This window comes from Theropithecus gelada, chromosome 7b, assembly GCF_003255815.1.
Source record: "Theropithecus gelada isolate Dixy chromosome 7b, Tgel_1.0, whole genome shotgun sequence".
Classification (NCBI taxonomy): Eukaryota; Metazoa; Chordata; class Mammalia; order Primates; family Cercopithecidae; genus Theropithecus; species Theropithecus gelada.
The window spans coordinates 104,647,658-104,671,304 of record NC_037675.1 but is presented as its reverse complement, the minus strand read 5'-3'; the positions used below and the strand labels follow the sequence as shown (position 1 = coordinate 104,671,304).

The following is a 23,647-nucleotide window of genomic DNA, read 5'->3' as shown; positions in this document are numbered from 1 at the left end:
AATGCCCAAGTTCAGTTCTGGTCCCTTCTGCCCGGGGTTCCTATAGAACATGGGCCCTTCTCAGAGTCGGCATGAGTTCCAGGAAAACAGCTGCAGAGCCACGGTCTATGCAGGGTTCTCCCAATGACCGAGGCCAATCACGTGGCAGGAGCTCTCTTGGGAAGCCCAGCGCGGCTTCATGGGGCTTTTCCGGGAAGGGAGTTGGGGAGGAGAGGGGAGGGAAGGGGAGGGGAGGGAAGGGGAGGGGAGGGAACAGGAGAGGAGGGGAGGTGTTACCAGGAGGGACTGTATCCAAGTCATGAAGCACCAAAGTATGTTAGCAGCAGCAAATCCATACGGGTCTGTAGCAACCTCAGTTCTTACCTCCTCAGAAAAGAGAATTCAACCGAGAGGTCTAAGGCAAAGTGAGAGACCGTGGCAAGTTTCAAAGCAGAAGTGAAAGTTTATTTAAAAGCTTTAGAGAAGGAGCCTGAGCAACATGGCAAAACCCTGCCTCTGCCAAATAATAAAAATAATAACACAAAAATTAGCCGGCATGGTGGTGGGCACCTGTGGTCCCAGCTACTCAGGAGGCTGAGGTGAGAGGATCACTTGAACCCGGGAAGTGGAGGTTGCAGTAAGCCCAGATCGTGCAGCTGCACTCCAGCTGGGCTACAGAGCAAGACCCTATCAAAAAACAAAACAAAACAAAACAAAAAAAACGGCCAGGCACAGTGGCTCATGCCTGTAATCCCAGCACTTTGGGAGGCCAAGGCAGGCAGATCGCCTGAGGTCAGGAGTTCGAAATCAGCCTGGCCAACATGGTGAAACGCTGACTCTACTAAAAATAAAAAATTAGTCAGATGTGGTCCCGGCTACTTGGGAGGCTGAGGCAGGAGAATTGCTTGAACCCAGGAGGCGGAGGTTGCAGTGAGCCGAGACTGTGCCACTGCACTCCAGCCTGGGAGACAGAGTGAGACTCTGTCTCAGAAAAAAAAAAAAAAAAAAAGTTTTAGGGCAGGAATGAAAGGAAGGAAAGTACACCTGGAAGGCCAAGCAGGTGACTCAAGGGACCTTTGACATGGGGTTTTATACATTAACATGCTTCCAGTTCCCAGGGTGGGGGGAGCTTGCATTCCTTCTCCAGATTCTTCCCTTGGGCTGGGCTGTCCACATGCACCGCCGTGGCCTACCAGCACCTGGGAGGGGCCGCATGCGCGGTGTGTGTACTGAAGTGGTGCACGTGCTCATCTGAGGCGCTCTTCCCTTACTGTCGAGGGTTTCCCCGAGGAAGGTCATATACCAGTTAGGCTCTGCCATTTTGCCTCCTTGTGCTTATGCTTGAGCCCACTCACCCGACTCCTGAGATCTTACCGGGAAGTTGCTGATCACTAGTTTTGGGTGCTTCTATGTAGAAGAAACACCTATGTTGGGAGACTGCCTTTTCCTGCTGCTGGTTCGACCAATTATTATTTTAGAGAGACAGTGTAACAACTGCCTATCACCTGATGGTCGCATGACATTCCTGGGTGCTCTTCTGCCCTGCTCACATCTGTCTACTGTAACAGAGGCTGCTCAAAAAACAGGCAGGCCCTGTGACTGCCTCCAGCCCAGGTTCTGGGAGCCCCCTTCTTGTCAGACGGCCAGGAGCTCTGACTTCCAGACTTTGGAGAAGGAGGGCATCCCTCTGTGGGCTCAGGCGTGGAGACCACCTGGGCCCTGGCACTCCATTCCTTGCAGCTGTGTCTCTCCACACATTGCTTGGGACAGTGACATTTCCTTGGGACCTCCTGGAGATGGCGCTGGCACACTCAGAGGGTTGGCAGGGATGGCTTAAAGGAGGTAGTGCAGGTAAATAACAATGAATGCCACAGGTAGGAGGATGCTCTCGGAGAGCCAGGTCCTCCTCCAGCCAACTCTTGCATTTTCTTGTGTAATGCTCCCAAGTTTACACAGGGAGACGGAACCCAGAGAGGTGGAGTAACTCACACAAGGACACACAGCTAGGAAGGTGCAGAGCTGGGATTCCAGCCCAGAGGTGTATGAGTCCAGAAGCTGATTCGAAATGCTAGCCCTGAGTCCAGAGAAAGCAGGAACATCATACGCCACCAAGCAGAGTCCGGCACACACTGGGCACCCCACAAACGGCAGGGCTTCTCATGATGAAGCAGGAGAATAGGGTCTGGAGGCAGGGAACCTAAGGCTGTTTCATGCCAAATTCCTAGAACTATATTGAAAGGAAAACGCATACAAAAAATTAGCTGAGCATGGTGGTGGGCGCCTGTAATCCCACCTACTAGGGAGGCTGGAGTGCAATGGTGCTATCTCCGTTCACTGCAACCTCTGCCCCCGGGTTCAAGTGATTCTCCTGCCTCAGTTTCCTGAATAGCTGAGATTACAGGTGCCCGCCACCATAACCAGCTAATTTTTTTTGTATTTTTAGTAGAGACGGGGTTTCACCATATTGGCCAGGCTGGTCTTGAACTCCTGATCTCAGGTGATCCTCCCGTCTCAGCCTCCCAAACTGCTGGTATCACAGGCTTGAGCCACCGCGCCAGCCTCACCCTAGCCTCTGATTGGTTGCTTTTTACAACCAATCAGATGTTTGCACAGGAGTGTGACCTTTATAACTTCACTTCAGCCTCTGGTTGGCTGCTTTCTGCAACAAATCAGACTGATTGCAGACCACCACTTCATTTACATGAGATGAGCATGAAGTGGCCAACAGGAAACTTCTAGGGGATATTTGGACTCAACAAGATTCTGTATTTGGACTGTTGAGCCACTGCTCGGTCCACTCCCACTCTGTGGGGTGTACTTTCATTTTCAGTAAATCCCTGCTTTCGTTCTTTTGTTGCTTCATTCTTTCTTTGCTTTGCTGGGCATTTTGTCCGATTCTTTGTTCAAAACGCCAAGAACTTGGACAACTTGCAGTCACGACCCTCTACTGGTGACCTTTGTCTTCCCTAAGATCCTAAGTCCATTATTTGAGGATTCTATCCATCTAAGAGCCTTGAGTTCCTCATTTGATGTTTACAGGGATCAAGAACGACTGCCAGGCCAGGTGCAGTGGCTCACGCCTGTGATCCCAGCACTTTGGGAGGCCAAGGCGGGCGGATCATTTGAGGTCAGGAGTTGAGACCAGCCTGACCAACATGGTGAAACCCTGTCTCTACTAAAAATAAAAAATTAGCCAGGCAAGGTGGTGGGTGCCTATAATCCCAGCTACTTGGGAGGCTGAGGCAGCAGAATCACTTGAACCTGGGAGGCAGAGGTTGTAATGAGCTGAGATCACGCCACTGCACTGCAGCCTGGGTGACAGAGTGAGACTTCATCTCAAAAGAAAAAAAAAAAAGGAAAAGAAAAGAGAAACAACTGCCCTATCCTCCCAACCACCTCCAGCAAAAACAGTTTCCCCACCAATGCCCAGAATGTCACCGTTCATATAAATTCCTTGGGCAAGAATCAGTTTTTAACAACTCAAGTGTCCAGCAAGGAACCTTGGTTACTTCTGGGAATGGGAGCAGGAAGACTAGAGATAAGAAGGAGACTTATACCCTTTGCATACCTTTTACATTTTGACCTACGTGAATGTATTGTTCCCCAAAACATTATTAAGCATTTAACACATTTTAAGGCTGTTACTAGATGGGTGGGCATATGTGCAGACAGAAGGGAGGGTGTTCCTGGAGAGGCCCAGGCCCCCAGGGCCCAGGAGAGGATGGACCGAGGGGTGTGTGTGACTTGTCCAAGTTTCAGTTCCCTCCAAGTGTTTCACAAGACCAGGGTCCCAGGAGGCCAGGCTGAGATAGGGTGGCTCCCAGCGAGCTCTGGTCCTGTGACCTGGGGCGCTGTGGACCCTGCCCTCTGCAGTGGCCGTCTTATTGCAGCACAGTGGCCAGCAAGTGCTCACTGACCAGTCTTCCACAGGGAAGGGCGGGCACGGGCAGTGTTATGAGGCAGGCCACTCCTGGCCACCCCCTGGGCCTCATGATGGCCTGTGAGCTGTGTGCACCGACGGCGGCCCTGGGGCTTCTTTGTGGTGGCAAAGGAAGGAAGTTTGACTGGGGACGGGGGTAGCCTTGGGGACCCTGCAGCCTCCTCTCCCAATGTGGGCAGCGGTGAGGGGTCCTGCAGTCACCTTCCAGCCGCTGGGGATATTGCCACCATGTACAGGGGCCTGCTGAGTACTGAAGCCAGGAAGGAAGGGCCTGGGGTCACCAGGTGAGGAAGGAAGAGGGTGAGCTGTGCAGGCCTGGAGGAGACACACGGACCGCCACTCACAGCACACCCTCTTGCCAGGACTGCTGTGGACAGGTTCACTGGCTCCCTACTGGGCACTCCCTCCCACGTTACCAACAAGAAGACTGGATCGGTCCCCCGGCTGGAAGGGGCAGAGCTGAGACTGGAACACAGGCCTGCGTGGCTCAGCCTCGTGTGTCTCCCGCATGACACACTCAAGCAGGGGACAGGCCCAGACACATGAAGACCAGGAGGAGAGATGGTCGCAGAGGGCTGCTGGGCCCCAGCCTGAGCTGGGGTGGGGGCAGCTCTCCAGTCTCCTCTCACCCTACACACGCTGTCCCTGAGCCAGCAGGTGTGTGTGCGTGCAGCACACACACACACATACACATACGTACACACATACACACACACACATATATACATATACATACACACAAATACACACACACACACACACACACAGAGTGGATCATCTCTGCAGACCACAGCATGCGGGCCTGGGGCATGTGGGTTCTCTGTATCTTCTCTCTGCCCCCCGAGTTGGGCCTGGGATGGGGCCCCAGAAGATTCACAGAACAGACCCAGTCTCAAGGACCTCAAGCTCAGGGACAGAGACCAGAGGGAACCCCAGGACATGCAGAAGCCTCAGGCCACGGTGAAACTGGGGGAAACCCAGCTAGCCCTGAAGAGGGAGGAGAACTGGGCCATGCAGCAGGGAACAGGTGGCCAGCAGAGGCTGGGGGCCAGGGGCCGACAGGCAGGGCCTGGGGCTGAGCTTGGGGGCAAGTAGGATGGTTCCAGGCTGTCTTGCTTTCTGAGAGGAGTGAGGAGACTGGGCAAGGGCCTCCATCCTGGGGGTGCTGACAGGGGCTGGTGCACATAGCTGCACGTGCACAGACACACACACACTTGCTTATCAGCCAGATGACCTGGCCGATGAGAACCCAAGTACCTCTCTGAGAGCCAGCCCGAACCCTGCAGGCTTGGCCTGGACAACAGATGGCCAAGGAAGCACTCCAGGCTCTTTGCAAGGTCTTGTGGGCTCAGTCTCCACCCCCGGGGCAGAAAGGCCAGTGGCCAGACCCCAGGACTGAGGCACCCAGGATGCCCTGGTCTCGGCCCCGCCTCTACCCCCAGCTTCCCTGACTGCGTCCTCTAGGAGCTGCCATCCCACCCCCAGCTCAGCCTGGCTTGGCCTGGGAAGTTCCAGCCTGCAGCCCCCAGCCCCAGGCACCACTGGGCTCACGAGGATCTGCACACATGGCACACACACCCTCCTGGAATGGAGATACAGGTACACATGTGCACACAGTTCCTGCCAGGAAAACTCTGACTTCCTGTATCCGGGCCTAGGAACTCTCATGGTCTAAGCTGGCCCCCTCCCTCTGCCATCAGCTGCTCAGCCGTCAGCACCTCTTCCCAGCCTCTCTTGGGGCCTCCCCCTGCAGTGACCTCCACTCAACTTAGGTTTTGCTCCAGCCTCAGGACCCCACCACCCCAACCCCAGGGTGCCCAGGGCCTTCCTGTAGGTGGGCCTCCGGGAACATGGCGTCACAGGGCGGCCAGGGCCCTGGCCTTATGACTGGCTCTGACTTCACCCTCCCCAGCCGAGGAGGCACTGACAGCACTCCCATTTCACAGCTGGAAAAAAACAAGGCATAGTGAGATAAAGGAACCTGCCCGCATTCTCACAGGTGGGAAGTGGCAGAGCCAGGACAGAACCCCCTCCCCAACCCCACAGCCCAGCCCCAGGACCCTCCGGCTCCAGCTCCTCAGTGGGGAGTCTGAGACAGAAGCGTGGGGAAGGGAGTGGCAGGAGCTCCTTGGGGAGAACCTGACCAGGACCAGACCAGGCCAAGCCCTCCCTTCTCCCCTCTGATGCACCCTGCCTGGGACACTCATGGCCACCACCAGGTCAGCGGTGGGGTCAAGCAGGGGAGAGGCCGACCTGTCAATCACTTGCCATCTCTTGGACCCCTCCCCTAGGAAAAGACATGCCCTCTGGCGCCTGGCTGGGAAGATCCCCAGCATCACGCAGTGCCGACCCCTGTTCTCTGCCAGCCTCGGTCCTCCCATCAGGGACGGGAATCGCTTATCGGCACTAGCATCACACACCCGCCCCCACCTCAACCCTGGAGATGGGGAACCCCAACCCTCCCACTTCCTCATTCCTGCCCCACCTGCCCCACCCTGCTAGGGGACGTCTGGATATTCCCTTGCCCCAGCCTGCCCTGCTCCTGGCCTCCATGGAGGAGGGTACTGCCCCAGCACTTGCTCCCAGAAGAGACGGACAAGCCCTGGGCACTCAACCCCCAGGCTCTATCCCCAGCAAGACTCAGGCTCCAGGTCCCAGCCCTGGCATAGGAACCGGGGCAGGTCTGCCCGGGGAACTGCCCCCTGACTGTCCACAGTGCAGGGAGGGGGCCTGGAGGGAACAGGGAGAGACACGCCCCCTGTCTGCCTGGCACCAGAGGCTTTCAGACCCCTTACCCTGTCCTCAGGCGACCCAAATTCGTGGAGCTCTTGGAACCTTAGCCCACCTGCGGTCACCTGCCCCCCACTCCCGCCAGTGTCAGGGTCAGGCCCAGAGACACTATGGGGGCCCACTGTGGAGGGCTGGGAGGGGCACCTGTCACCACCTGTCTCAGCTGCTCCCTGGAAATCTCCCCATCTCAACTTTCAGCCTCCCCAGCAAGCCCGGCTGCCAATGCAAATGGGTTTCCCAGCAACCCAGCCCGCAGGCTTCAAGGCTTCAAGTTGCAGTGGCAGCTTTGCGGAGAAGCGGGGATGCAGGTGCACGCTGCAGCAGTCTCCTTACGCTTGCCTCCATTGCTGACACCTCATGCTGACTCCCGGACACACACTCCATGGGTGACACACCCCCTGCAGTAACTTGACAACTTTCACTGCTGGGAAGTCCCTCCTACATCTAACCCAAATTCTTCAAGCTGCAGAACCAGTCTTGGCCTCTTTTTGTCCCCAGGAAGCCCCGACTCTGCCTTGGCTGAGATGAGGCTGAGCGGGCACAAGGCCAGTGGACCCGGGCCGTGGTGGGGGCATCCACAGGCATGGGCCCTCCCTGCTCTGGACCTGCCTCAGTCTTCCCATGGGTTCCACGGGCACCAGAGGGCCACCCACCAAATGGTGTCACCAGAGAGCCTCCGGCCTGGCCCTTCAGCACACCGGGACCCAGGCCTCCCATCCCCTGCCCACTCCTTAGGGAGGCACCATTTTAATTCACATTTATTTTTTAAATAAATACTCTGCTCTTCACTTTCAGACTGGAGGGTGAAGCCAGACAGTCGGGCGGGAGGCTCCCCACGACAGGCAGCACTGAGAGCTCTGCGGCCCCAAAACACTCCCGACCAACGCCTGAAATGCCTCCTGCACGGCTGCTCCTTCTGGCCAGACAGCTGTGCTTGGCTGCTGACGACAAAAATTCCCTAACTGCAGTGTCAGAGTTGGGGGCAGGGCCCAGAGTGACTCCCTGGGCTCCTGGCTGACCCCCACTGACCACAGCCCCCTGCCGGCGGCCGGCCCCCTCTCGAGCCAGAGAGAACTAGATACAGGTGATCCGCACAGCCATGGCACTGGGCACCTTGATCTCCTCAAAGAGCACACGGCCCCGGGGGGCCTCCGCACCCACCACCCCAGCTTCAGCTCTCAGCAGGTCTTGGGTGTGCTGCAAGAGATGCTGGTTCCGCCGGCAGCCCAGTCGGCGCAGCGCCAGAATGGCCAGTATGTGGTCCCGCCTGCAGAGACATGCCGGCGCTCACTGCAGGCTTACACCTCCGCAACATCCCCAGCCCCAGGATGAGGGGAACCCATGGGCTTGGGAGTTAGCATGAGTCACTCTGCATTCCAGGAGTCGGTCAGGGAGGTCAGATTGACTGAGGTCAGGAAGAGCTGTGCTGGGGGAGGGGGCAGAGCGTGGGCCGGCAGGGGAAGGGGGGCCACCATAGCTGGGCTTGAAGGGGCACAGGAGAGGGGTGTGCAGAGTGGGGAAGAGCCCACGCAGAGGCACAGAGGGAGACCCGAGGACAGGGTGGAGAGGGAGGGAGGGAGCCACGGGGTGGGGGGGCAGGGTGGAGAGGGAGGGAGACATGGGGTGGGGGGGCAGGGTGGAGAGGGAGGGAGGGAGACACAGGAGCAGGGTGGAGAGGGAGGGAGGGAGACACAGGGGCAGGGTGGAGAGGGAGGGAGGGAGGGAGACACAGGGACAGGGTGGAGAGGGAGGGAGGGAGGGAGACACGGGGACAGGGTGGAGGGGGAGGGAGGGAGGGAGACGGGGGTCAGGTGGTGGAGAGGGAGGGAGGGGGTGATGCAGCTGTGGGTGATGGGCCGATGGGGTGGGGGAGTAGTTGGAGGGGAACCCCCAGGGTGCCATGAGGGCCACTCTCTCTCTGAGCCACAGCCTGGAATACAGGCCAGCTGGGGTCAGGGAATCTTTCCCCACCCCATGGCAGGGTGGCCCAGGGAAGGGGATGAACCAGGGACTTTCTGTGAGCTCCACATCCCAGAATCTTCAAACGAATGGAATTGGAGAGATTTGAACTGGGATTTCCAAAAGCTTGGATGACTCACCATCGCCCCAGCACAACCCGGGATCAAAACCCTTCCTCCTGACCCGATCTCAGAATCCCCTGGCTTTCAGAGAGGGCTTTCTCTCCAGGGGTGGGGGGCCCGCCTTCCCCCTTGGATTCCAGGACTGGAGGTGCGCCACCCCCCGTAGGGCTGATGGAGGATGGCCGAGAACAGATTAGAAGAAGGAAGGGATGCTCTCCATACCCCCTCCAGCCTTGAGGGTCTGAGGATCCAAGGCCTACCTCTTGCCTCTGGTCTCCAGGCCCCTGGGCAGTCAGGTACGGGCTGGGGTCCCTCCAATACCAGCCCCTTGGCCCCGAAGCTCTGGTAGGAAGTTAACGGAAGCAGGTAGGGTACGCACCTAATGTCGGGGTAGCTCCGGATGAGAGTCTCCAGGTGCCGCTGGATGTCGTCTTTGTAAGTCTCGCCCAGGATCTCGGCCACGCACTGGATGGCTTGGTCCAACCATGTGGCCTCGGAACCCTGCGAGACAGAACTGCCACCTGCCCCAGGAGCCCTCTCCCCACCCTTGCTCCAACTCCTGCAGGAGCACCAGGTCAGCGCAAGGTCAGCCCTCCCGCAGCGTCAGCCCTCCTGCAGTCACTTCAGCTCAGTGCTGGGACTGCCTCCCCCAAAACAGAACAGAACCAGGGCTCGTGGGCCACACAGCATTCATCTCCCCTCCCATCCCATCCTGCTCGGACAGGAAAACCGAGGCCAGCCTGAGCGTGCTGCTGCTGGGGGCAAACAAGGGGTATGCAGGGCGCTGGTGCCTCCACTCTGAGGGCTCTGGCCTGAGGTGGGGAACACCTCCCACAGACCCTGACCATGAGATGGGGCTGTGACCTTCGCCCCTTCCCTGCGGCCCTGCAAACTGTATGCAAATGTCTGCAATGTGCCACCCTCCCACCTGGTTCCCCCCACCCCCCAGCCCCACAGGTGCCCCAGTCCCTGTTTCACCTGATCCAGCGTCAGGAGAACCACTCCCGCCAAAAGCCCTTCTGGTGCTATGGCCCTAGTCACTGCCACCCCTCCCCACACAGAGGCGAGCACTGAGGGGCAGTCAGATGTCACCCCTACCAGGCCCTGGAAGGTGTCGCTGATGGCCTGGGCATCCAGGCTCATCTTCTGGGAGCCACGCATGCGCTCCATGGCCCAGAACCGCTTCCGTGGCTTCAGCGCCTGTGCCAGGTACTCGCGGACCACGAACCGGTGCACCTCCTGCAGAGTTTCCTGGGCGACCCAGGGTCAGGGTCAGGGTCAGAGTCAACAGCCCCAACCATGGGCACAGCCCTGCCAGGGCCCTCCCCCTTGTGGTACCTGTGCCCGTGGCTGGGCCACACGCTGGAGATGACCGGTGAACCTCACTACCTTGTCCATGAGGGGACGCAGCCAGTCCTGCGTCAGCCAGTCCCTGGTGCACACAACTCTGAAGAGCGGCTGGGGAAAGAGGGGCTGGGAGTCTGCAAATGTGCACTACCCCCCCAACCTAACCCCAACTCAAAGCCCAGTGTGCCACTCCTGACCCCTTCCCTCCTGGGTTTGGGGTGCCGTTCGCCCTCCTAGCCACAGGTTATATCAGGAGCCCTTTCCCAGAATGCCTCTCCCGGGCCCCATGATCCAGGGGCAGGGTTTGTCCAGTCAGATCTGCTCAGGGTGTGCCCCGGGGAAGCCTTGAGGGACTGGGTGAGGACCCTGGGCCTGGATCCGTGGACCCACCATCCCAGGCTTCGGGGGTGACCACTAAGAGCTGGAGACTGAAGTGAGAAGGCAGGTGTCTCCCAGCCGCCCCTGCTCAGCTGGGACCTCACCTGGGTCCCCTGCCCACTACCCTACACACACCCATGAGCTGGCCCCTGGAATAAATGAATGCTGTGACCTGGGCCTCCAGGCTCTAGGAAAAAGGGGGTACCTCCTGGGCATGGGAAGTGGGGAGAGAGGGCCTGTCATAGTCACCTGCAACTCACGCTGCAAGCCCTGAAGCAGGTGCTTCTGGAAGCTGCAGGTGGCCGCCACCAGGGGCTTCTCCAGCTCCTCTTGAGTTCCTGGGAACCTAGAGAGAATACTGGTCCTGCGGAGTGGCCAGGACCAGCGATGAGTGGGCAAGGGAGACCAGGCTGGGGAACAGGGCCAGGCGCACAGCTCCACTCATTAAGACTACAATGTGAAGGGCAGCCCATAGGGCTCCCCAGTGTAGCTGCCTGCAAGCAGAGTCAAGTGGGGGATAGCACAGAAGGCCAGGGAGCCAGTCACAGAGGGGTGGGTCAGGGGCGGGTGACCCTTTCCCCTCTGGCAGCTCTGGGACAGACCTTCCACCCCTCTTGGTAATAAACAGTGCGGCATAGCCATGCCTGGAACACACCCTACCTTGAGCCTCATAACTGCTCCCTGAAAGTGACAATGTCCCTATTTCACTGTTGAGGAAACTGAGGGCCAGGCTACACCTAGTCCCCACAGCCAGGGACACAGTAGGGCAGGCTGGAGTTCCATCAAGGGTTTGGCCAGAGGTTGCCTACCAAGGGTCAGAGAATGCTCCTTGGAGCTGAAACCCCAGGGTCCCAGGGCCAAGGACAAGCCTGGCACAGATTAAGGACAAGAGAGTGTTGGAGAAGCCATGCCTCATGGTCATGCTTTGGATATAGGCAGGCCAAGTTCAAGTCTCAGCTCCGCCACTTCCTGGCTGCATGGCCATGGGCAAGCGGCACCTCCTTTCCAGGCCTGTGCTCTGCACCTGTGCGTGGGTACACTGCACTTGGGAGGAGACCCGTCAGGCAGGGAAGGCATTCACAAAGTGCCTGTCACTCACGAATGCTCACAAAAAGCCAATGGGAACTGAGTCCCCTAAGGCACAGAGTTCCCACACCGCCCCAGGGAGCAGGTGCTCTGATCCTATTTGACAGGTGGCAAAAGAGCCACAGAGGGGAGGCGGCTTGTCCCTGAGCACACAGCCAGCAGGTGGCACAGCTGCTCTCTGAAGTCAGATAAATGAGAAGTCCTTCGGGACATTACAATTTACAAACTGTTGAAAAAGGATGAACCCAGACCGGGGTGGCTCAGTCTGTGCCTCCAGCGCTGGCCGCCCTCCGCGCTGCTGCATCTGCTGAGGCCTGGCCTGGAGCTCAGGGCACAGAAGGCCGACAGCCACTGGCAGCCCACAGGGAGGGCCTCTGCCTTCTGCGGTCACAGAGACCCAGACCTCACCCCAGCACAGCCCAGGGTGCAGGCTGAGGGAGGCCTCCCAGAGGAGGAGGTGTCCCGAATGGAAGAAATGCAGTCTGCGATGAAGGGAGGGAAAAACCCAGGGCAGCAGGCAGGGAGCTGGAACCCCTCGCCCCCTGCTCAGCCTTGAAGAGCCACCCACACTCCCCCAGGGCCTCCGCTCAGATGGACACACACACACACACGCACACGGCACACGCCCCTCAGCTCTGACACACACACACCACTCAGTTCCATCCCTGCACGCACATGCACACACACCTCTTAGCTCTGACACACACACACACACCCCCCTCAGCTCTGCCAAACACGCACATCACACACCCTCAGCTCTCCACACATGCACACACACACGCACTCTCAGCTCCATCACGCACACACACACCCCCCCTCAACTCTGCTGCACACACGCACACACACTCCTCAGATCCACCAACACACACACACGCACACTCCTCACTGCTGCCCCCTCCACGCGCGCGCACTCCCTTCCATCCAGTTTCCCGGCGCTCGCGCGCCCCCTGCTGGCCACGCCGCGCCTGTGCAGGAGCGGGCGAGCCCTACCTGAGCTCCTCGCAGGCGTTGATGTAGGCGCCCAGGTGGGGCTCGCTCACCGCCTCTGACGCCAGAAAAGCCTTTTCAAACCTAGGACGGGATCCACAGAGCCTTTGGGGACCCTCCCTGGCTGCGCGATGACCCTGGGTCCACCCTCCCAATCGGGTCCCTACGCAGACTCCTCCCTCCCACCTGCAGAGCACACCAGGCTGGGTCGCTCCCCTACTTAGGATGCGTCCGCACCTGGGCACGAAGAGGCCGAGGGCCCGCGTGCAGATTCGCAGGGTGGTAGCCTCCAGCTCCGCGGAGATGGCGCCGGCCGCCTTCACGTGCTCAGCCACGAGCTGCGAGCGAAGTCCTGCACTGAGCGTGCGTCCCAGCCGAAGACCTGAGGCCGCAGCTCCCCTGGTAGTCCCCCCACACCTCCAGCCCATCCCGTGTCTCTCAGTTTTGGCTCCTCCAGCTTTCAGCCGCCCATCCGAGAGTCAACTCCTGCAACCCCCCACCCTGCAGCCTCCCAGCCCGTCGGCGCGCCGGGGGTCCCCGATTTCCCCCCACGTGGGGCCTCAGGCTCCCATCTAACGGAAGGGTTGATTGGGACTGGATAGGAATTCGTTCTGGGTATCGCCACCGTGTGCGTGAGGCTTGAACACACGCCCCTTCTCAGCCCCTGCTCCCGGCCGCACCATGTGGACGTCCATGGAGAGCGGCGCCTGGTAAAGGCCCTGCAGCACCTCGGGGTCCTTGGCGGCCGCCCAGTGACTCTGCTCCAGCTGCAAGATGTTGTCGAAGCAGCTTGTGATCTTGGCCTGCGGGAGAAGGGATGGGGCCGCGGTGAGACCCTCCCGGACTGCGTCCCGCGCCGTCCGGGATTAGGGCCGCCCTGTCGGGTCACAAGCCCGCGCCGGGGGCCACAGGATGAACCAGCGCCAGCTCTGGCGGCGGCTAGCCTGGGCGCCGCACATCCCCCCAGGGCCCGCCCCCTCCAGCCTGGCCCGCCCAGCCTGACCCGCCGGGCCTGACCTCCAGGAAGCTGGTGTAGTCGCTCTCCAGTCGGGCCCACACGTCGGGCGCCAGGAGCGGGGGCAGGGGCTCGGCGGGCAGCGCCAGGCCCGGGGGGCCCAGGAAGTCAGGACTGGAAGGCAGGGCAGGGGGCTGAGGGCGGGCGCGGCTCTGATGCGGCAGCAGCTGCCCCTCTTCTGGCCAGGCTCAAAGTCTAACGCTAATCCCGAACCTGCGCATCTGTACACACACACACACGCACACACGCACACACGCCTCCAGGCTGCCATGCCACACTCCCTCCCCGGAAGCCTCTGACAGCTGGGTTCCTGCTTTCCTGCAGAATGCTGAAGGGCGGCTACCCAGATGGCACTCCGCCTTCTCCTCAAACACAGCTCAGGGGTCGGTCAACCTCCAATCCACAGCAGGGAGGCCCACAGCGGGGCGGACATAGGTCTGACCCCACACAATTTAAGGAGAAATTTAAGGAGTGCGGGACTTCAGGTAACCCCACCCACCACCTCCGCGGGCGCTCCTGCCGGTGGGGCTGGGAACCGCTCTGCAGGGGACGCAATCCACCCTCATCCCAGGCACAGAGCTAGAGGCAGCCGCTCCCCGCAGGCTGCACCCTGAACCCAGATGCCCGTCCAAAGGGGATAGCACGGGTGAACCCACGCCAAGCGCTGCGAACCCGCGGGGGTTGAGTCCGGTCTAGCGGGGTGCCCTTTTCGCTTTTCTTTCCTTTTTTCTTTTTTCTTTTTTTTTTTTGAGACTGAGTCTTGCTGTGTCGCCCAGGCTGGCGTGCAGTAGCGTGATCTCGGCTCACTGCAACCTCCGCCTCCCGAGTTCAAGTGATTCTCCTACCTCAGCCTCCAGAATAGCTGAGATTACAGGTGCATGCCACCATGTCTGGCTAATTTTTGTATTTTTGTAGAGATGGGGTTTCACCGTGTTGGCCAGGCTGATTTCGAACTCCTGACACGTGATCAGCCCCCTCAGCCTCCCAAACTGCTGGGATTACAGGCGTGAGCCACGGTGCCTGGCCAAGATGTGCCCTTTTCTGATGCGCCCAAAGGCACTTGGTGGACCAGCACAGGCCCTACTCCCATGGGAACCTCCCCGCGGAAACTTTTCAAATTCTAGAACTGTGTATGGGTGACCCCTAGAAAACCTGGGGCGGGAGCGCCCCACGGCCTAACCCGCCGAGGAAAGCATGTCGAAGCTCTCGGCTCTCAGCCCTCTCCCAGGGAGGGAACAGAGAAGAAAGGCCTGGTGCTCCTCAAAGCGGGCTCCCCAAGGCCTGCGGGGGAAGCGGCAGCCGTCCTCGCCACTTGGCGCCCTGGCCGAGGCTCACCTGCCATAGACGTTGGCGGCCCAGTCCAGCAGGACATAGAGCTGCTCGCAGCCGCGGGCGTCGCGCGCGAGTTCCTGGAGGCGCTGGGCCACCGCGCTGTGGAAGGCGCGCAGATAGACTTCCCACGCCGGAAAGCCGGCCGCCGCATAAGCGGGCTGCACCTCCTGCCGCACCTTCTGCAGATCGCGGCGAACCAATACGCCCAGCTCTGCCAGAAGCTGGGCCAGACCCGAGGCGCCCTCCGCCGCCGCAGAGGCCCACCCCGCGCCCGGCCGCCGCACGCGCTCCTGAGCGCTCCGCCGCACCGCCTCCTCCCAGTGCTGGCGCCAGTGGCGCGGCGTGCGCAGGAAGTCGCCGTCGTCGGGGGGCGAGGGGTGGGCCTCCTCCTCTGCGTTCACCACGCGGGCCAGCTCGGCCAGCACGGCCGCGTCCACGCCGTCGCTGCCCAGCGTTTCGCGCACGATGGCGCTGAGCTCGGCTGCCAGCCCGTCGTAATGCAGGCACACGTCCATGGCGCGCCGCGCGAAGGCCGTGGGGTCCTGCTCAAAGGTGCGCGAGGCCTTCTCCGCCACCAGCCGTGTCTCCAGGCGCAGAAGCTGTTCGAAGGCCGCCAGCAGTTGCCGTTCAGTAATGAGGTCGGCCACGGATTTGCCTTCTGCACAGGCAGGCGAGAAGAGGGGCGGTGAGAGAGACCGCCCCGAGACCCCGACCTGGATGAAGACCTGCAGGCCGCGACTGAGTCCATCCGGGCTGGATTGCCTGGCCTCTACCAGATGCCCCAGCCCAGCTGAAGGCCTGCTCCAGGAACAACAGGCCCCAGCTGCCAGGAACCCTTCCTTAGAGTCACCTTTGAAGAGGCAGACCCTGGGGCCCCAAGCCTGGCTGAACAGAGCAATTTGGGTGAACCCCTACCTTCCGCCTGGCTCCCACGCCCACCTTCTACTCCCAGCTGAGCCGGACCTGATAGCCTCATGCTCAGCCCTAACTGCAGGTCTAATAGGGTCGGAGCTCAGGCGGGGCGTTTCCTGCCCTGTCCAGCTTTACATTCCTGCTGCTCCCCGCTCTCCACCAGCCTCCACCCAACAGGAGCCCTCCACCTCTACCATGTCCCCCTCTTCCCAACCCCAGTGTATCCTCCTCTGGCCAATCCCCCCGACTTTCCCTCCGGGTACCTCTGCGAGCCTTGCACCCTCTGCAACCCTGTGATCAGCTATGTGCATGGCCCTAGTTTGGCCAGGAGCCAGGCTATGACAGGTCATGGAGAGGCTGGGTATCTAGGGCCGGCCATGCAGATCTGGGTTCAAGTCCCATTCTCCATGCTGTGAGACTTGAGGCAAGTCACTCCACCTCTCTGAGCCTCACTTTTCTCATCTGCCCAATGCGGGAGCTCCCATTGCAGAGATATTGCAAGAATTTAAAGTGCAATTGTCCAGCTGGGCATGGTGACTCACGCCTGTAATCCCAGCACTTCAGGAGGCCAAGGCAGGAGGATTGAGTGAGTTCAGGAGTTTGAGACCAGCCTGGACAAAATAGCAAGACCTTATCTCTACAAAAAATTAAAATAAATTTAAAAAATTAGGCCAGGCACAGTGGCTCCCGCCTGTAATCCCAGCACTTTGGGAGGCCAAGGGGGCAGATCACGGGGTCAGGAGCTCAAGACCAGCCTGGTCAATATGGTGAAACCCCGTCTCTACTAAAAATACAACAACAAAAAAAAAATTTAGCCAGGTGTGGTGGTGGGCACCTGTAGTCCTAGCGACTTGGGGGCCTGAGGCAGAAGAATCACTTGAACCAGAGAGGTGGAGTTTGCAGTGAGCCGAGATTGCATCACTGCACTCCAGCCTGGGCAACAGAGTGAGACTCAGTCTCAAAAAAAAGAAAAAAAAAAAGGAAAAAAAATTTAGCCTGGTGCAGTGGCTCACACCTGTAGTCCCAGCTACTCAGGAAGCTGAGGTGGGAGGATCACTGCAGCCCAGGATGTCAAGGTCACAGTGAGCTGTAATTGCACCACTGTATGCCAGCCTGGGTGACAGAGTGGAGACCCTGTCTCAAATAAATAAATAAGTGCACGTGTCCGGGGCCGCGGTTTGGGGAGCCAGGGAGGAGAGCCTTTCCAGAAGCCTCAGCTCAGCTGCCCCAACCTCTCACCCATTTCCTTTCATATTTAGTGTTGTTTCTGAGGCCCTTACCTGCCTCGGGTTTCAGTTCCTCAGACGCTGCCCCAGTGGATGCCTGCTGGCTGACACCATTCATGACCCCCGAGGGCACCTCAGGAGTGGCCTGGAAATGGCCGGCAGCTGGGCCTTCATCCAGGTCTTGCCGGAAGGACCGGAACAGGGAGCAGGAGCTTCGCCGGAACAGGCCCGTATCCTCCTTGGAGACCTGGGTCAAAGCCCGTTGGCTGGCCCGGGAGAAGGCCTGCCTCAAGGTGCCCAGGCCCAGCCTTGTGCCATCCTTGCAGTGGGCATTGGGCTCTTTCCTGCTGCTTGTTCGCCGGGAGCCCTGAGCTGGAGTCTGCGACTCCTCAGCCTCCTTGGGACTTTGCAGCTCCAGCCCAGGAGTCTCTGTCTGTGGCGATGGCATCTTGGCAGCAGGAGAGCTGAGGGCAAGAAGGAGTGGCCACAGGAGCAGACGTAGAAACGTGGTGTGGCCCTGTGGGGCCTGGCCACACCCAGGGGCTTGGTCAAGGAAGGCTCCCCAGAGGAGGCAGCCTTCAGGCTGTCAAAAAGAAGCATCATCAGGCCACTCTCTTGGCAAGAGCCCTCAGTGTGCCAGGCCGCAGCTGGGCACGGAGATATAGACAGCTGCTTCCATCAGGAGCCTTTCCTGAGACCATCCCCCAAAGAGGGTCTCCCCAGGTGCCCACCATCACTTAGCCTGCCAGGCCAGACCCTCCCATTAGAATTGGAGAAGGGCATTGACATGCAGGTTCTGGGGCCCAGTCCAGACCACAGCTCATAACACGCGAGGGCAGGACCAGCAGCCACATCCAGGCCTTCCCAGATGTTAGGTCCTGAGGCCTAAAACCCTCCCCCCATCCCCCACCAGCTCCTTCACTGCCCTCCAGGTCCCTCAGCTCACCCCACTTCAGCCCAAAAGGCCTGACTACTTTGGCTCCAAGGGGAGGGCAGGGACCCCCATGAGAGCCCACCCCTTCCCCGGGTGTCGCAGAGTCTGCTGAGGTGGTGTGGGGCCTGAGGGCAGTGGCCAAGGCCACCCTGCTGCTTATCATGGCTGTGCAGCCGCATGGCCGGCAGCAGGAGGAGCCTCGGGTCTATATTTAACCAGGGACTGGGGGGTTCTCAACACTGTTTCCCACCCATTGCCTCTCCCCTTCCCCCCATTCCTCCTCCTCTTCACCGTAGTGTGCTCTGGCCCCTCCCCAACACAGGGAATGGAGGGAGTGTCCCAGGGACACGGGAGTGGCTGAGCTGTGGCTGCTCCTGCTCCCCCAGGGCCCTCAGCACCCTGGCCTGCCAGGCTCCACCCACACCCCCTTCCAGCCTTAGGAGCTTTTGCTTTCCTGGCTTTAGGTTGGGAGAGAGGAGGGGGCCTCCCACCCACCCCATTACACAAGCTGGGCCATGGGTTGGGGAGGGCATTAGGCTGGCAAAGCCTCACTTTCCCCTGGGAGAAACTGGGGCCAAAGAAGGGCTGAACCTGCCCCTAGCCCAGCCCCAGGGCCCCCGACCCAGGTGCTAGGACCAAAGCCCCCGCCTGACCCACCACCCAACCCTTGGGTGACATCAGGCAGGAAGTGTGCCTCCCCAGGCCCCAGTTTGCTGGGGTGGAATGACACCAAGGTGGGCAGGGCCCAGACCCCCACCCACCCTCGCCCTCCACCAAGGTGCCTGCTGGGTCCAGCAGAGGCCTACCCACCTACCTTCCTTGAGGTTCCCAGAGGCAGCTAAGCAGCTGGATGGAGGCTGGGGTGGGAGAGACACGGAGGCGGCTAAGCAGCTGGATGGAGGCGGGGTGGGAGAGGCAGCCAGGTGATTGATGGGGCTTCTCAGCCCCGCCCTGGCCACAGGTTGGCTACTTCCCCCAGCGCCAAGGTTCAGGGACGCTGCCTGATTCCGACATGACCCACACACTTCAGGGCGCCATCTGTCCCAGCCTCCTTTCCCCTCTCCCTGGTGCCCCTCCATGCTTGGCATGGGGGCTGGCGCCCAGCCGGACAGGGGTGTTGGCACACGCCGCATCCACCCCTGTCAAGGGGACGGAGGCCGGGATGTGGGGCAAGGACAAGTCAAGCCCCGCCTTCTTGTTTGGGAGAGCTCACACTTAGTAAGCACCTACTGTGTGCCCACCTCGATGCCTGACACAGATCAGCTACTGTGACAACAAAGTTAGGGGGTGTCATTTGCCCATTTCACAGACGAGGAACCTGAGGCCCACAGAGGGACAGAGTCTGCCCGTGGCCGCATAGCTCAGGCTGGGGAACCTGCCTGGAGCTGGGAGCAGAGGCAGGACTGGCCATGTCTCCACCTCCAGGGAATCAGAACTGCTGCCCAGAAGCCCCCCTCCCAGAGAGGAGACCCCAGGTGTCAGCAGGTCCCAGAGTGGGGTCAGATGTGGAGGTCCTCTCCCAGGAAGCCTAGAGGGAGGCCAGGTAAGGAGGGGCAGCTGTGGGAGTGAATCTCTTAGGAGGTTACATAGGCAGAGGCGTGGGGGCCACTCAGCCTGCTTTTGTCCCAAACCAGAACTTCGCTGAAGGGCCAGTAAGGTCCCTAGATGGCCTCTCAGCCTCCAGCCATGCCTCATTTGACCCTGCAGCTCCCAACAGCTTCCCAAGCCATTCTTGACCTTCCCAAAGCAAAAGTCCAGCCAGGTCACTCCCCTGCTTTAAGCCCTTCCATGGTTCCCTCCTGCCCGAGCCCCACAGCCAGGCATCCATCCTGGAACCTCCTTCCTCCACCTCTACCTCTAGCTGATGACACCCCACCAGCTTCCCCTGGGGTTCACAGACAACCTGCATCCCACCCAGCCTCCTCTCTGTCCTCCCAGCTGCACGCCCAGCCTCCGGCTTCCCCTCCGGCCATTCCCTTTCCTGCACCCTGTTTGTTCGCCAAATCTGACCTGGGTTTCAGGACCTCGGGGTTCAGATGCCTCGCACCGCCTGCCGTCACCATTTATCCGCTCAGTGGGCACTCAGCATTGTCCCTGTGATGATGTGGCCCTCCTGCACTGGCCTGGCAGCCTCTGTCCATCTACCCCTGTCACCCCAGAGCACAGCCTGGAAGCAGGGGGAACATCGGTGTCAGGGTCGCCCTGCCTCCTCCGACTGGCCTGCCTGCTGCCATGCTGGCACCTGCTGGGCTGAGACCTGAAGGCCCCTCTCAGCTCCCTCCTCCACCCCCAAGGCTCTCGCCTGGCCTCTCCCTGTGCCTGCCTCCACACACCCCCCTGGACTGTCTCTGGCTCTCTTTTCTCTCTGTGTCTCTCTGTCCCCAGTGCCTGGGGGGTCCAGGGGCCCCAGCTCCTATGCTGCCGCTCCCTGATTGTAAGACCCTGGAGACTGAGGCCCGGCCTGAGCCCCGGGTCCCACTCTCCCCAGGTCAGGCTAATACCCCCTTTGTGGGGCCAGCAGCAGGGGCAAGAAACCACCCAGAGACACAGTCACTGAGACCTCCCACCCTGGGCCACCCTAGCTGTGACCGAGAAGTCAAGTCTGAACCTCCCCACCCTCCCTACCCCCAGCCTCAGCTTCTACTCCCCGCTTTCCCCTAGATCTTCCTTCCCATAGCTGCTCCTCATCCTCCCGATCACTCTGCAGTGCTCACCCACCCCCCAGCCTCCCCACCTACGCTGGGACTGGGCCATCGCTCCACTCCTCAGCGCTCCAAAGGAGCCTCTGCAGGTGACTGCCTGTACTGTGCCCTGGGCTGAAGCCCTGTGCGGGGCTTGTCCCCTCTCACTTCCACGCCTGCAATCCACCTTCACCTGATCACAGCCTCTGAGCTGCTCTCCTTTCCAGGCCCCCTCGATGCTGCCTCCTAGGATCACTCATAAGAATCTTGCCTAGCAGTTAGAGCGGTCATCGGCCAACCTCCCCAACAGCACTTGGGTTTTCCTGTTGAGAGGTGGGACTGAGGGACAGGACTAACTGGATTTCCTAGTCCGACTAAGAATCCCTAAGCCTAGCTGGGAAGGTGACTGCATCCACCTTTAAATACAGGGCTTGCAACTTAGCTCACACCTGACCAATCAAGTAGTAAAGAGAGCTCACAAAAATGCTAATTAGGCAAAAAGAGGAGGTAAAGAAATAGCCAATCATCTATCGCCTGAGAGCACAGCGGGAGGGACAATGATCAGGATATAAACCCAGGCATGTGTAAAACCGGGTTTTGAAAGCTTTCCTTGTAAGCTTTCCTTTTCCTTCCAGCCCCTGCAAATAAGGAAAATGACAAGGATGTTTGTTCTCACCACTCTGAATCCTCAGCATTTGCCTGGAAGAACAAGTTAAGGCAATGAGGAAAGAAAAATAGATAAGAGATGTAAACACTGGGAAGGAGCAGATTAAATTGTCATTATTCATAGGTGATATGATTGTTGGCTTAGAAAATCTGAGACTGAAAATTATTGGAGATAATAAAAGGGTTTAGTAAGTTTTGTGCATTGATTATGTAAATACAAGCAATACCTTTCCTGTACCCCAGCAAAGCCTATTAGAAAGAGACACTTAAAAGACTTCCCTTCACAGCAGCAACAAAGCATAAGCCCCCTGGGCCACCGCTGCCCTCAGAAGCAGCACAGCTCCATCCTTAGCTTGACATTCAAGGCCTCTCCTAATGACCCCTCTGGCTTCAGTTCCAACTTATTCCCTCGCTCTGATCACTCAGAAGCACCCACCTCTCCTCCACACCTTTGCACTCTGCCTACAGTGAGCTCAGCCCCTTCTTCTTCAGCTGTCAACTCATTGAAGGCTCGCAGAAATGGCTCCTCCCGTGAGAAGCCTTCCCCGACCAGCTGAGCCCATACCATGTTCGGCACCTCCTGCTCTGGGCCTGATCCCAGCCCTGGGCACACCTGCCATGACGGAGGGACAGTTACAGAGCCTGGAGACAAGGAGACTCGCAAGGCAGGGAGTGAGCCTGACTCAGTCCCCAGCCATGGCTAGTACTCGGCACTTTCCCAGGGAAACCAGGCAAGTGAATCTGACGCCTGAGCGTGAGCGCACGGGTATATGCACACTTTTCTGGGCATCGGTTTTGCACATCTGTGTGTTGACCTGAGAGTGTCTCCCTGTATGTGCGTGACTCTGCCCTGGAGTGTCCCCAAAGGGCCTGCCAGTGCTTCTGAGTCTGTGTCTGTGCCCGCATGCCCATCTTGGTGTCTTCTGTGTCTGTCTATCTGTGCTTCTGCCTGAGCGTGTCTGCCTGTGTATCGGGTGTGTTTGTGTCCACTGTGACTTGCGCTGGCCCTCTGGCCTGGTCAGCCCGGGCTCTGAGTAAGGCCCTTGGCCTCGAAGGCCACATGCAGAGCCAAAATGGTCCTCAAGCCCATGAGTCGCCACCCCCGCCCACCCATAGCACCCCATGCCCTCCTGCTCCACTTGGCCAGAACATACCTGCTGGGCACACAGCCTTGGCCCAGGAAGAACACAGCCACCTGAGAAGCCGGCCCGTGGGGCCCTCAGAGCCGGGCCCTGGCCATTGAGCCTCCAGAGTGGCCCGAGCGAGTGACCAACAGCTGGGACTTCCCAGCCATGGTCAGTGCCTGCCAGGCCCACCCGGCCCCACCCACAGCCCTACCCTCCGCCAGGACCCCATACTTTCACTTTCAGAGAAGTTCCCACTTCCTTTTCGTTCCGGAGGCAGTCACTCCAGCTTTCCATTCCAGACAGCTCAGGGCTCCGTCCAAGGGTCAGAGAACAAGGGAGGGGAAGGCTGTAGAGCTCGGCACTCAGGGCTCGAGGCAGCAGGGGTGGACACTGCCTGCCACCTGAAACACCACCGGCCCCTCCTTTGCTCAGAGGCCAGCGGAAGCAGGCGCTGGCCTCGGGCGACACTCAGCCCACAGTGCCAGAGCCCAGAAGGACCCCTCCCTCCAGAACAGAGGCTCTAGCACAGGGCCAGTCCATCGAGTTCATCCCAAGACCCCCGCTCCCTGCCTGTCAGGGAAGCTCATGGTGACAGTGAAGGAAGCAGTTGAGAGCCGCAGGCCGTTCCTCGGGGCTTCAGGAGCTGGGGGAAGGGACGGGGTCCTAGGGACAGACAGGGCACACTCAGGAGTGAGGAGGGACGGCATCCTGGGCAGGGGCAAAGGTGTGGAGGCGGGGGGTCAGGTGGGCAACTGCTGCCAGGAGGGCCGCTGACACTTCCCAGAAGAGGCAGCCTCACCCCTGCATAGGGGGATTCCGCAGCAAGCGTCCTAGAAAACAATTCAGGGAAAATCCAAAGAGGACAGATCCAGGCCTGTCCCAGCCTGGGCTGGGGCCACAAGGGTGTGCGACGGGGCCGCCGCAGGGTACTGAGGTGGGCAGAAATAGCCTCCTGCGCCGGCATCCTCTGGCTGAGGGCAGGGGTGGCCCCGCGCACCAGCGTCCTACAACTGAGGGCAGGGATGGCCCCATGCACGCAGTGTCCTAGGGCTGAGGGCAGAGACAGGCTGGTGCACCAGCGTCCTAGGGCTGAGGGCAGGGATGGTCCCATGTACCCAGCATCCTAGGGCTGCCACAACAGACCAGGGACTGAGCCTCAACAACAG

General features: G+C 59.8%; 1 protein-coding gene across 1 annotated transcript; it reads right to left on the bottom strand.

Moving 5' to 3' along the window:
- Positions 1-7,454: 7,454 nt before the first annotated feature.
- Positions 7,455-17,591, bottom strand: EXOC3L4 (exocyst complex component 3 like 4). Its single transcript, XM_025392400.1, has 11 exons — positions 17,128-17,591; positions 14,939-15,593; positions 13,606-13,717; positions 13,269-13,391; positions 12,826-12,926; positions 12,592-12,672; positions 10,765-10,879; positions 10,129-10,248; positions 9,889-10,041; positions 9,170-9,291; positions 7,455-7,976 (listed from the first exon to the last, which is right to left on the bottom strand). The coding sequence occupies exons 1-11, from the start codon at positions 17,519-17,521 to the stop codon at positions 7,784-7,786; spliced, it is 2,169 nt and encodes a 722-aa protein (XP_025248185.1). The 5' UTR covers positions 17,522-17,591; the 3' UTR covers positions 7,455-7,783.
- Between the last annotated feature and the right edge of the window lie 6,056 nt (positions 17,592-23,647).